Genomic DNA, 14,336 nt, shown 5'->3' on the forward strand with positions numbered 1-14,336 from the left:
GTGTGCAGATATACAGGCTATTTGAGGATGAGGTATGAATTATAATTCAATGCCCTCTTCAAAATGTTTTTATGAAGTATTAGAGGTTATTTTGCAATGGCAGGAACTGTGAAAAAGAAAAACCTGTAATAGAAAAAATGTGAAAAGACAAAAGTGGAAAAAAACAATTGAAATGAAGATACTGATTTGACTGACTAAGACATTTTTCAAATCATTTGCAAACAATAAAACATTAAAAACAAGATTTCTATTTTGATTTTTGATTGCAGCTGAACCAATATCTATTTGATAGTGGACATTGGTACTGAGGTTCTTTTGAATTTCTTAATTTGTATCATTCAAGAGAGAAAGACCAGAGAGATTGAAAATGTATGTAAAACTGTCTGTTTCTATCTATATATATATATCACCAATATGGCATTGTGCAAGCACAGATGTAGGGATGTGATTTCAAGAGGGCTCGCTATTCCTCTGTAGATGTTCACTGAAAGATTGGGGCTTAAGTTCCAGGTCTGAATTATGAAATATTTTGTGTTTGACACAGAGAATTTAATGTTGTATATAAAAAAAAATGAAAACCCTTACATGTCATTTTTCTATAGTATTTACAGTTCGCTTTCACTCATCAGTAGAAAAAAGAAACTTTCAAAATACATAACAGTTGGCTGCTCTGGAAAAAAAAGAATATTTTCTTTATTCTCAAGGAAAAGAATAATGTCACCACATTATAAAACATTGATGTGTTTCTAATATTTTTTCATTGCCCTTCCTTTAATATTATATTAGCCACATCCTGTCTACAAATATCTTAGATTATAAATATTAATCTGTGTATTTTGAATTAATCAGATACCCTAAATCTATGTGTAGTACAAACACCTCGCTGTAATATCAAGGTGCTTCACAACTAAAGTTGTATCAGGAAGCTCAGTGCCAAACAAGAGTTTAGCTCATCTGATTTAGGTTACCTTCACTTCATTATAAGCCTGCAAACAAACATCAAGCACTTCCAGTTGCTTTTTAGGTTGAGGAAATATTCTATACTGCTGGATGAAAGCATGTAATTATAGAGAAACTGGTGCTAACCGTTATGATATTACGTAGTGCTATATGACTATTAATAGTCAGTGCTTCCAAAACAGTAGAAAATGTAGTCATTAATAATAGTAGTCTCTCTCTATTCAATATGATTTGAGGCCATGACAAATTTCTTATTAAGTTTATGCTATCACACTGAACTATAAAACCGGTATATGTTTTTACAATAAATAATATACAGTGAACTTTAGCTCAGCACACATAAATACAGGTATTTAGGTATAACTGAACTCAGATCAGTTGTCCTTAATTTCCAAAATGTCTCTGTAGGATGGACTGGTTATTTTCAAACTAAACTATATGGTGGTATATACAGCATTTTAATCCAGATAGATTAATCCCCCAAAAGATTGATTACCTGTCATCACCGCTTCCTTTCACCATGCTTGATGATCAACAAGCTTGACTTTCCTTGGACAAGCAGAGAGTCAGTGTGGATTCAGGATCAAAAATGACTGAATGGATGGATGCACTTTCACATCTAGTGGCTGAGAGCACAGGATCTCAGGTGACTGATTTCAGTACAGTCAGGATCATCTCTGCTGGAAGTCAGAGAAGTACCTTACATAGCTATGACGGTAACATATAGAGCCGTTAAAATGTTGTGCTGGAATTCGTTCTAAACCAGATATGCAGTGCAATATATGCTGTTATTTATTTGCTTAGCACCAGCTATGTGGCTGAAGTAATACGAATTGCTCAGAATTGCTATCATCACTTATTAAGCAATTAGCAATTCTTCCATGGAAACTGGCCTGCAGTAGTCTCTTCTGGAGGAAGCCCTAGATCAGTATGACAGGCCTCACACCAGTAAAAATTATTGCCACTGATTTAAACACAAGTAACAAACAGTACTTATGGCCACCAATACAATCTGGAAACCCAGGCCCAAACTTAGGAACCTGGAGGAATCTGAGATGGTGAGCCTCTTTCACAAGAGGCTGAACTGAATAATAAGGGTAGATATTATATTCCAAATGCTCCCCTTTACTTGTCCATCACAGCATCTATCTTGCTTGGATTAAACTTCAGTCATACCCCTGTTTCAGCCAGGTACTGGAAGTGCAAAATGACTGCACTATCCTGGTCTGACAAGAGAGTAGGACTGTGTATCATCTGGATGCAGATGACACCACAGCCCAAATTATCTCATTATCTCCTCAGTGGCCTCATATACATGTTGAAAGGAGAGATGACAGGATGAAACCTTGTGGCATTCCGCATGAGAGAGAGCCCTCAAGGCTGATGAGCAATTATCCCATGCCATCCTCTGGGATTTCTCCAAGAGGAAAGAGTGGAACCACACAAGTGCAATCCCATCTGCCCCAGCCTAGGTCCACAGGTGAGTCAGCAAAACATCATGGTCAGTGCAATGGTCAGAAAGGCTGCTGACAGAACTAAGCAAAGCCACTTTTGAGAAAGCTTTCTGCACTGATAGGGGCACCCCATCAGCCACAGGAACCAGTGTAGCCTTCAGGCTATACTCAGGCTGGAAACCAGACTGAATGGTTTCAGAAGACATTAAATTGACTCCGAGTTGCTTTATCACAAGTCTCTCTCACCCACCAAACTGCATTTTGTTTTGCCAGGAAATAAATTTTAGAACTGGAGAGCAGCTGAATTGTTTTTTTGGCCACCAATCGATAACTCATTGAACAAATTGCTTAAGGCAAGCTGGTGTCTAACTGTCCCACTGGGAGACATTTATAATTTTTGAAAGGAGTGGTCTACTGGTTTTTTTTTTTTTTTTTTTGACTAGCGTTGAGGTTTTCTATGTCATCTAAGTTCATCTTGCAACCCAAAACTTAGTGAGCACTTCAGCCCACAGAAGATTAGTTTCTTCATGGTACTGGTCTATTGTTACGGGCCAGTCCCTTGGCCCTTGAAAAAAAAAGTCCTTGAAGCAATTGGTATTCAACTCAGTTACAAAGTAAAGCATCTCATGCTTCATCAAACTGTCTGGAACAATTCTGGTGTTCTTGACTTCATAGATACTATGATGGAAGCAAGGCTTAACTTAAAAAACCCCCATAATTTTCACTTTGCTTGATTTTGTTTTCTGTGTTTGACTAGGCACTGCAATTTCCCATTGATTTGGCCTGAAACTGATTTCTTAGAATGGCTCCTGCTTTTCCCTCTACCAAAGATGACAATTGCCAAAACTGAAATTGAGAATGCATTGGTGATGGATAATTGTTGTGAAATTAGTTAACAGTGTACTTGTGCATTACACTTTCTATGGATCGAAAACATACTACATCAGAAAAGTCTGTGGCAAAATATGCCTTTTTTAACACAACTATATTATACATATATATATATATGTTTATATTTATACACATTTGGGTCAACAATCACATCTAAGACTAGATATATAGCTAAGCAATCTAAAAATCCAATGATTACAAGAATGCTTCAATTTCGTTTGAAAAGGTAGTGCTTCAACTACAGTGAAATGCAATTTCTCTTTTTCTGTTTGTTTTCGTTCTGTTAATTGCTCATCTCTCTGTGATCCCATGTGAATGTTTTCCTAGGATTCGTGTTTCTATCTAGGGGTTTCAGATTGACGGGTTTTCCATATACACATTCAGAATCCCCAGAGAAGTGGCATATGGAAGCAGAAACAGACTAGAAGGGAGGGTCAGGGCAGGGCTATGCATTCATTCTCGGATAACTTCAAGAAAATGAAAAACAGTTTGATTGATATGTCCTCCTAGATGCTAGAACACTGACCCATAACATCTGATTTAAGATGCAGGATTACTGCTGTTACGGCTTTAAGAAAATTTAACAAGGCTTCAAATAATATCTGACACGCAAGGCTGGAGGTAATGAATTTCTGAGTAAACCTTGCAGTTTTGTACTGAATTTTGACAGTCAACTTTATATTAACTCCATCAAAGAGGGAATAAAAAAAGAGATCTATAAAAGGCCAAATGATTGGGGCCTTTTTTATTTAAAAGAGATCAAATATTATTCACAAAACTGAGAACGTTAAGAGTGGTACAGGCATGCCTTTCCTGTATGCTTTTTACAGTACTGTGGTTTCAGATAATGTATGGACTGAGGTTTGCTCTGTTACCCATTTCACTTTGATGTAAGGCACGCCTTTGCTGCATTCACACTGTTCTGTCAAGTCTCATTATTTATGTCTTCAATAATAATTGCTCTTTTTAGGACATTAAAAGCAAAATTTATGGTGATAGTCTCAGAACTCCGGCTCTAACAAGTGCTAATATGATTTCTAATTACCTTTCCCTCTAAATATCCTATAAAGCAATATAATGAAAACAGTTTGAATATTGTCTGGCTTTCATATTCATATATGCATGCAAAGATACAGTTTTTCAGGCTGTAAAGCCATGCATGAGCTGTCTGAATAGGCTGTAAACAGTGGCAGGAATCTGCAGAATGATTATCTTGATTCTACATGGCTTGGGAGCTGTCAGCTGCAGCAAAGAATGAAAGAGATATTAGTTCATTCTTTACACTTCATAGGGGGATAAGCTTTGGCAGAAAAAGCCAGAGTCTCCGTTGTGTTAAGAGGCTAAAGGACTACAGAACTGATTAAAATTTTCTGTTGTACACCTGAACTTTCTGCTTAGAACTGCAGTCCTTTTTTTCCTAATGTTTTATAGTGATTATCCATTTTGCTGCAACAAAACAATTGCACTTAGCTAGTGATTATTGAACTGTATGCCTTCCTTCAACTCTTCTACTATTTGATTATATCTAAGATGACTTGAAGGCAGCATTTACTTTGTGGTAACATTAGGAAGACAACTTAGGATTTTGTAAGGATTAGCAAAATTCAATAATAACCGATGTTCTCATAATGTGCTTGCAGAGTGGAAGGTAAGTTGGGGCAAAAGGTTATTTTCTTTGAATTAACAGGAGAATTGTGCAAAATATACCCAAGGAGCTCATTTTCAAGGTGGAGAGAGGTTTTGAAATACAGACTATAAGTTATGTAAACTTTTCACTGTTTTTCCCTAACACTGTGAAAGGCCAGCTGAAATCAGGATTGAAACATTGGATTATATAATCTAAAGTCTTGTCTGAAAATGTCATTTATCTATCATAAAAAAGTATTCTACTTTGAGTGCTACTTTGTTGTTTCATGTCTTAATACTCTAAAAATTGTATTCTAACTGTAGAAAAACAAAGTTTGGAAGGACAGAAAATGGTAAATGTAGTCAGATTAGAAGTGAAAAGAGAAGAGAAAAGAATTTCTGTTAAAAAAGGTCAAACATGAAGTAATCCTTTGTAAACCTTTTTGAACATGGCTTTGCAGTACATGGGAAAACTATTCTTTATGCTATTTTTCTCAGAGAAAACTCAAAGGAAACTAAGGACCTAGATCATGGACTTTTATATAGTCTTGATTTCATCTTTTTAAAAAAAGATGATCATTCCAATGAGTGAAATTTGTGAAAAAGGGATGTAATATTTCTCTTACTCAGTGCCCAGTTACCAAAAATATGTTACCTTCTGGGAGCTAATAATGTTTACTATTTTCAGATATTTGATGTTTTAAAATAAAAAGCATGTATAAGAACAGTTAGAAAAAGAACTAATTAAATCCTATTTTTAATAGAGGATGCAATTAAGTTCCCAGGAACTTAATTTATACAACATAATTTGAAAACACGGAATGGAATAATTTTCTAGATAAAATAATTAGCAGGAAATTATATTATCTGCCACTTAAACTATCAGTCTTTCCAACATTTCTCATTTTATGGAGTTCATTTTAATGAATTTTCAGATCCAGGTAAAAATTATCTGATAAAATGTGTTGGCAGTTTTCTTGAGATCTAATTTTCAGGATATTTCAGAATGTTGGCATTAAGAATGTGTATCTTCTCATCTCTTGGCCACTGATTGTAATACTGTTCATACTGATAGTACCTAAAAGTTGATATATTTGGGCAAGTGTTTGCAGAGCTGTGCAAAGGTTTTGGATGCCTCTTGAAAAAGATTCACTCTTTTGCCACTCTTGTTAGATCTCTTGGCAGAGAAGATAAGGGATAAAATCTCGGAACTGTTAGGTTATAAAGCACCATTTTTAAATGTAAGGTGATGTAGGCACCTCAAAATCTTTAAGTTAGGTTTCTGATTCAAGCAGTGAATGCCATATAGTGGGTGGAGGTGGTAATATGCTGCCAGTGGCAGCACTTGCATCTTAATGTTTTGCTAGTGAAATTCCAAGTTATGTGCTAGATTCCTCACGTGGTGAAAATGCCAAGGAATTGGATCTGCAAGGCTTAGCAGTTTAGCCAGTAAGACATTAAGGGATATTAAATTAAATCTTGCTCTTTTTAGTGATTTCAGGACATAGTGTCAGATTCAAAATCATAACTGTAGTTCTGATGTTAAGTGACAGCACTTTTTTCTTAAAAAAAAGGTCTAAGAGAATTCAGTCTTTTATTTCAAAATACAGCTGGATTAAAAGGAGATATAGTTTCCAGATTTCTTCACAATGTTAATCAAAGATAGAAACACATGAAGATCTGAAGCATGACAGCACAGAGCATTCTTTTAAAAATTTTAGCCACGTCATTCACACAGTGGAAGCCCTAAGTTCCATGTTGGATATCAGCCTAGTGCACAGGAACACTTTTAACTAGGATTGATAACGAGTGTCCACTGCAGAAGTCACTCCGTGTAACCAGTCAGAAATGATGAATTTTGTCTTAAACTTCGGCTTCTGAAGGACTTGTGCTTGACTCTGCACGATGGAGATATACCTACCTCTCTGGATTCACAACTTCAAACTTTTCTCAGATGTTTGTGGCTAAATCCTTTCTGTCACAAGCTGAGCAAGTGTCATTCCTTTATTTCAAACTCAGCAGGAGAAAGATGTATTTGAAAGGAAGAGTATCACAGCCAGAGGAAGATTACCCTTTCTTCCTTTCTTTCCTTTCCTTTCCTCCTGCCTATTCCCATATTCATCTAAAGGATCAGAGAAGGAAGCATTTGTTCAGAATTTGGAGGATTCAAATTCAATTCTATTTGATCTCTGAGACAACTCATATTTGCACTATTTTACAATAACCAAGAGTTTTACATAAAAATAGTGAGGTCCTCGTTGAAACAGGAACCGTGAATGAAGCCCTTCCTCTGCCACTTCGAGTGCCTTAACCTCTAATGTGCAGAACAATCCCTATTCTCTCTCTCTCCTTTCCTCCCTCTCCACCTCTGTTCAATGCTGCTGTGCAAAGTGGCATGGTATCAGTAGGAGGCAGCTGCAAGCGTTTTTACCCTGAAATGGTCTGTTGCCTGTAGGTTACAGGGCATTGCTGAGACACTGGTGTTTAATCTGCCCTGGTAGCAGACACAATTGAACTGACACTCTCAGATGTCTCATGTTCTGCTCGTGCACTCTGATGGCGGTGCTAAATAGCTGTGTTAAATGTTGGCACAAGAAAAAGTTGCAAAGTCTGCCGCATGGGCTTCTTTAACAGTTGCCCCATTTTTTAAGGAACTTGGTTTGTTGGGTCAGCTGAATCAAGGACCTGAGGCACAGACAACTGGAGTGTCTGCAGCTTCTGAGGGAATAAGCCAAGCATCAATGTGTTTAGCAGTTTGAAGAATAAATTTCTCCCAGCTATGGTCAGATGTCAAACCTGTAAAGTTTAATGTTGAAAATTCAGTGCCTTACTGATCTGAGTGCCTTCAGCATTTGAGGTTGGAAGCTGAGTGCACATTTTGAAAAACAAGGATTGAATTTAGAGAGAGTGAGGTATGGTGAGGTGCGTAAATGTTTTCTGGATCTAATTTCCAAATTCCAGATATATTTAAATAGAGGAGATCTAACAGTTTACAAGTACAGCAGCATTCGTGATGAAGGAGGGAAAGTAGACAATTATATATTGACTGATGATCTATCACTAATCACAAAATCAAACAATGATTAGGAGAAACCTACAGTAATTCCAGAAACTCTCTCTTCCTTCACTTTTTTTTTTTTTAACATCTCCCTGGCCTGGAGATTAGTTGTTAAAGAGGCAAATGCAAACGGCTAGATTATACTTCACTTGTGCTTTGAGTGAGAGGAACTGTCAGAAGTTTGTCATAACATATCAGGCTGTGGGATTGCCATCTTTACCCCTTCGCTAGGGGTGAAGATCAGCACCCTATTGCTATAAATTGAGAGTTCAGTCTGAGTAAGGGAATAAGAAGGATTTTATCTTACTTTTCTGTTTTCTTGCACTGTAAAAAAAATAAAAAAGGCTTTGAGGATTTAGCTTGTGATGTTAATAAACACTTTTTTGATATATGCTCTTCATAAAGGTGAAATGAAATCGAGTATTTTTTGCAAATATATTCTCCACAGATGACATTCAATAGTGAACAAGAAGTATTTAGATACAGAAGATGTTCAAAATAATGAAGTGGATATTTGTTTTCACTCCTGCATCTGCATTTTAACAGTATTTAAAGATTAATTTAGGTTAACTTCTTACACCAAGCCTTACTGTTTTGTTGAGGAACAGCTGTTTTGACTATATGGAAATGAAATGTATTACTTTGAAATATGGGCAAGGAAATTTTACTGAGTACCTAATATACATATTACATTCAGATGTTATCTTGTAAGGCTAACCTATGTTAACAGAACATCTGTTTGAAATATTTTTATATATCATGTGCATCCATAGTCAGTAGCTGGCAGATTGTAGAGACAAGGTGAAGTTTGCAATGAGTCATCACAGCTTGATAAGTCATTTTAATTATTATGTGATGCATATTTAAAAGACAGCCATTTGTTATGAGCTCCAGACTGAGACAAAGCAAACTTACAGGACTGACAAGGCTGTGCCAGTAAAGTGAATCTGCTCCTAGGCATTACAGCTGGACATTTCTTACAGTTATGTTTTGTTTTTGTTTTTTTTCCTTCTCCTTCCTCAATTTCCTTCTCAGAGATCCTTCTGTAGTGCCATGGTAGAGGAGCTAAGGATGTCTCTGAAGTGTCAGCGTCGATTAAAACACAAGCCACAGGCCCCCGTCATTGTGAAAACAGAAGAAGTTATCAACATGCACACGTTTAACGACAGAAGGTTGCCAGGTAAAGAAACCATGGCGTAGAGCTGGGAAGCCAAATACCCCAAGCACAAACTGTCGTCTTTTTTCCAAACAACTTTGCGAGAATGTTTCCTGTGGAAATATGCAACCTGTGCAAAATAAAATGAGTTACCTCATGCCGCTGTGTCTACGAACTAGAGACTCTGTGATCTCAGCAGTTGCAATGGCCAGACTCGAATCACAAGCATCACGGATCAACCAAGTTACGCAGGGTTACACTGTTCGCCATGGGTTCCACCATTCTGGATGAGTGAATGTTACATGTGAGCTTTGTGGCTGGTTTCAAATGCAGTCTCAGTGAGAAATTACAGGTTCCTTTTGAAGTTCAACGATTGCCAGGAGATGGAGAATAAGTGTCCAGGACGGTACTAACCACAGAAGGAGTCTATTAAAAGTAATGTCTCAGAACTGGAGTGGAACGAGAAACAGTATGTTCTTCTCAACTTCCAAGCATAGAAGAGTTGGTAACTGCTGGCCCATATCTACAGACTGTAACTGCCAGCTGGACAGGCAATATCAGTTTACTAGATGGGAGAAATGTTAAAATCAAGAAAACATGAATCCCATGAATGGAAGGTTAAATATGGGGATGCTCACTTGCTTTTTGGACTGTCTGTGTCACTGAACTGAATAAATAAATAAATAAATAAAAAATCAGTAACTTAAATTTACCTGGGTTGGAACTCTTATCTAAAAAACAAAAAATCCATAATTTTGACCCAATTTTTAGATGAATAAAAGTTTCCTGAGTACAAAGGAATGCATCTTACAACCCTTAGATGTAAGCAATTACCTTTTTTTTTTTTTTCTTTAATTGTGACAAGAGGGAGGGGGTTGGGAAGCAGTCTGTTTGGCACATAGAGGGCTTGCATTTTAGCCTGAATGGGTTTTGAAACCCTTGTTTCTGCTACCAATTGAACTCAATGGAGCCTGTGCAATTCTCACTAATATTGGAAGTGGGATGGGTCACCTAAAAGAAGCGAATGTGGAGAACTTTAGAGGACTGCATTTTTCAATACAGTCACAGTACTAAATGAACAAAATTCTTGAGCAGTTTTTTTTTTTCAAAAAAAATGTTCAGGTTTATTTGTGGAAATGCAAGATTTCTATGAAAATAGTTTTTGTATGGAAATTTTTGTAATACTTTTTATCAACAAAATAAGAACATGTGTTTCTGTCAGTGGTGTGATGCCAAGCATGAATGGTAGTGCATGTGCACCACCAACGTTTGGTGAAAACTATTTTTATCAAGAAAAAGGAATCTTAGAAGAGACATATTTTCAAGTTAGATAACATAAAAACTAGGTGCACTACCACCACTGCTTACCATGCTACACCCCTGGTTTCCACTAGGCTGATAACATGCTGTCATGAACAATTGTGTGTAAATGGTAAAAGACACAGACCTCTTGACCACATTGTGATAACAGTTGAAATGCACTCAATTTGCTGTTTGAATCCAATGCACAAAATTAAAAAAAAAAAAAGGCATTAAAATTATGTCAGTTTTAGTTGTTTTGTTTTTGCGGTGTGATTTGAGCAATATATGTACAGTACTCTGTGTCAGTACTGGTACTTATAAAAGCCCCAGTTTAGTGCCCTAGCCTGCTGGTTCTTGCCACTAAACATATGCTGGGCCAGAATATTTGCTGGGATTTCTGAGAGAAGCCTGTACAGCACATTGTGATAAGTTTTTGCAGGATCTGGCTTTTCCTTGCTAAAAAGCTAATTTGTATGTCCTGCTTGTAGTGAGTTCCTGGAAATAGTTTTCTGAAACACTGCCGTACAGATGTTGAATCTTGCACCTCTGTCTAGTGTAAATTTATTTATATCCCAACAAAAAATGTATAGGATAGACTATGTAGGAATGTTATGTCAGTCACAAAAGCTTATAAAAACTGTCTTTATGAGGAAAATATTTCATTTGGCTAGTTTAAAAAAAAAATTAAAAACTATCATAAATAATCAGTCATTGATGAGTAATGAGACCGTTTGTTTACTGGAGCATAATTTAATTTTATCACCATCTTTCTAATACAGGAAGATAAGACATATCACCCAAACTGTAGAAAATATATAGTAAAATTTGGGTGGAGGGGTGAGGGGAGGTTTGTGTCTACTACCCAGTTCTCATATATCTTCATGGACACTGAGCTGGCCATTTTCATTGTGAATAGGGACTGAGAAAGCAAAATCTCTGAAGTTTGTGAGAGTTTCATCCCCATTTATGTGATAAGAAACAAGAGGTTATCTTTGTCTGAAGTAAAAAACAAAGTAAAATGCCTTCAGCAAAGATTCTGAAAATAAGTACACTTATGTAATGCATATTTAAGTTTAAGTTAATTCTTTAAAATACAAAGCAGGAAAAAGTAATTGTCTTACAACACAATAAAAACTCCTAATTATGCTGGTTTGGAATGGAAAAAATTGGCTATTGCATTTGATTGATGATTTACAATAAAATTTGCAAAATCATGAAATAAAATGCTGTATTATATTCAAACTAACCTTTCTTTTCTCCACTAAGGGTGTTGAAATAAGCAGGAGTTCCATTCTCCACTTGATGTACATGATTAATTTTTATTAACTTTTATGTGAGTCACAGTAAGTATGGATGTGGAAGATGTCCCAAATATTTCACTGGGTCAAAATCCCCTAAGGAACAAGAATCCTAATGCAGAAAGCAGTGCGGCTTAATTAGGATTTCAGTGAGAATTTCAGCCTTCCATTAAGGGAAATATGCAAGGTAACTGGAGATTTGTATTTAAAATCAAGACTAAAAATGCATGGTCAACAGATTCATAATAGGACAATGGCATTATTTTAGTATATACAATAATTCATAATGCTACTTTGTTTGCATTAGTAATTATTTTTCACAGAAAATTAAGGCATTTAGAGAAAAAATACCAACATGCAGCTGAACCCCAAAGTAGTAGAAAATAATGCTATTACTTTTCACCCTCAAAAGCTCAATGGTTCATTTTCCCTTCAATATTATGAAGGAAGTCCTGTTCTGAAGAAAAACTTCCTCATTTTGAAAGGCTGCTGAGTGACTAGTGCCAAACCCTCATGTTGTAGTATAAATTGCTATAGTGTCATCAAAGTCAATAGAGCTACACCGCCTGACATCAAGCAAGTATCTGGCCCATGAAGATTCAGAATCTGTCTACACATAACTCCTTTATGTGGTTTCATATAATAGCTCAATTAGTCCATTGATTTCCCAGGACAGGATGATGGCTGCTTCTCTGACTGACCTTTAATGTCACACTAGAGAAGAGTTTTAAAGGAGTTGTAGCTCAGTTTCATGGTGCTACCTGGTGGATAAAAATTGGAGTTAAAAAATGGAAGGGACTTTTTTTTTTTTTCTAACATATCTGCTTCAAGGAAGATAGAGGTCTATAATCTTTAATGAGTCTCAAGACACAGAATTTAGATATTCAGGGTGCCTCAGCATCATTATATAGCAATAGACAACTATGTGGATATACAGAAGAGATGACAAAAACTTTAGCTTTTTGATTAATGTCATTTGTGAAGGACTGGTAGTGAAAATTCTGAGCTGAAAAGTCAGCTGAAGTCAACAGATATGTGATGGTTTGTAGTAAATGAAGATGTGGTCCACTGGTGACAACTGCAGGCTGTTTCCATAGTATTATCCTGTTAGATAAATACAAGACCAAACCAACCAGGGAGTATCTGGCAGTTTTTGTGTGAGAGAATATTTTCTGAAATCTATAGCTCAATTTTCAATTGAAGAACTCTATATAGGTTTGAAAAACCTATTTCTTTAGTGTTTAAATTATTTGAGGCTCTGTGAAATAGTGCTTCTTGACTTCATCCATCAAGACTTCAAAAAAAAAAAAAAAAAAGTTATGCAGCCCTTATAACACTAACTAGTTAATATGTCAAAATGGAAAAGATATAATTTGTGAAGAAGCAAACCACTAAAACCAAAACCCTTAGACTATATTAGGAAAAAAAGCCCTGATATTCTACAAAATCAAGATTATTACCAAAAAGAAGGGGTCATGAGCAGAGATACCAGCATACAAAGAGCGAAAAGATAATGCTATCAAATCATTTTTGTATTATTATACTATTAAGGAAGTTAGAAAAAATGTTTCAAAGTATTTTAGACACAACTTAGTCTCCAAATACACTAGCGTCTCCAAATACATGAACAATTACACATTACAATGAGCAAAATACTGGCCCCCTTGAAAGCAGCATCAAAACTCCTATTTCAGAGGAGTCAAGATTTCACCCAGTGCATTTCCAAATGCTGTACTCAGCTAAATGTGGACTAATAAAAATATTAAAGGCAAAATATGATACCAGCCTGCCTTCAGGTGTACAGGAGCAATTGTGATTTTTTTCCTATTTTCAAAGCTGTATAGGAAGAGAAGGGGTCAATATGGCTGACTAGTCTGACATCCAAGATAGCATCATTGCTTTCCAGCCTCAAATTTGTTGGTGTCTTAGGCACTCCCAGGCGTGCTTCTCTGCCTTCTTATAAGCACTTCTGATGCTTTTTAATTTATTTTCAGTATCTTTTTCTTCAGACTTTCCTATAAAATGTACTTCTAATTAAAATTAAAGTTACTCAAGCACCTCATCTCCCAAGTTTGTATCCACCAAGACAAACACACTAGCTTTTCATGTGATTGTAATCTAATTGTCCTTCTCTTCATTTATTAACCCTCTCTGTCCCCTGCCTGTGTTACCTCCTCCTGTTGTTCCTGTATTTGCCTAGACTGTAAGCTCTTAGGGGGCAGGAAATCTGTCTTTGGTTTGTTATATGAAGCACCATGAACTATGGAGCTATACAAATAATAAAAAAGTAGATCTTCTTAAATTGTTTGAATTGATACTGATCTGATTGACTGCCAGTCTAGTGATATACTGTTTTAGCTCATTGCCTGGAATCCTAATCACTATGGTATCAGAATAAAGAAAAAATAAAAATAATAAAGCCAGCCCAAAGGAGCTATCACACTGACTCATCTTACTGAAAATTTCCCTGCAGGGTCAGGGTGTAGAAATATAGAACATCATGTTCAGATAGCTTCTATAAAGGTTTCAGTATGAAATCTACTACACTAAAAATGGGACATGTAGATTAATGCATAAAAAGAATTGTGTAT

At 36.2% G+C, this 14,336-nt stretch overlaps 1 protein-coding gene across 1 annotated transcript in view; it reads left to right on the top strand.

Annotated features, from left to right (window-relative positions):
* The window catches only part of GRIK2 (glutamate ionotropic receptor kainate type subunit 2), a 438,669-nt gene extending 424,622 nt beyond the window's left edge, over positions 1-14,047 (top strand). The window contains exon 17 of the mRNA XM_064508825.1: positions 9,025-14,047. Coding sequence (XP_064364895.1) covers positions 9,025-9,189 — 165 coding nt within the window. The 3' untranslated portion in view covers positions 9,190-14,047. The remainder of the gene's footprint in view (positions 1-9,024) is intronic.
* The last annotated feature ends 289 nt before the right edge of the window (positions 14,048-14,336 follow it).

Source organism: Dromaius novaehollandiae, chromosome 3 (genome assembly GCF_036370855.1).
Source record: "Dromaius novaehollandiae isolate bDroNov1 chromosome 3, bDroNov1.hap1, whole genome shotgun sequence".
NCBI lineage: Eukaryota > Metazoa > Chordata > Aves > Casuariiformes > Dromaiidae > Dromaius > Dromaius novaehollandiae.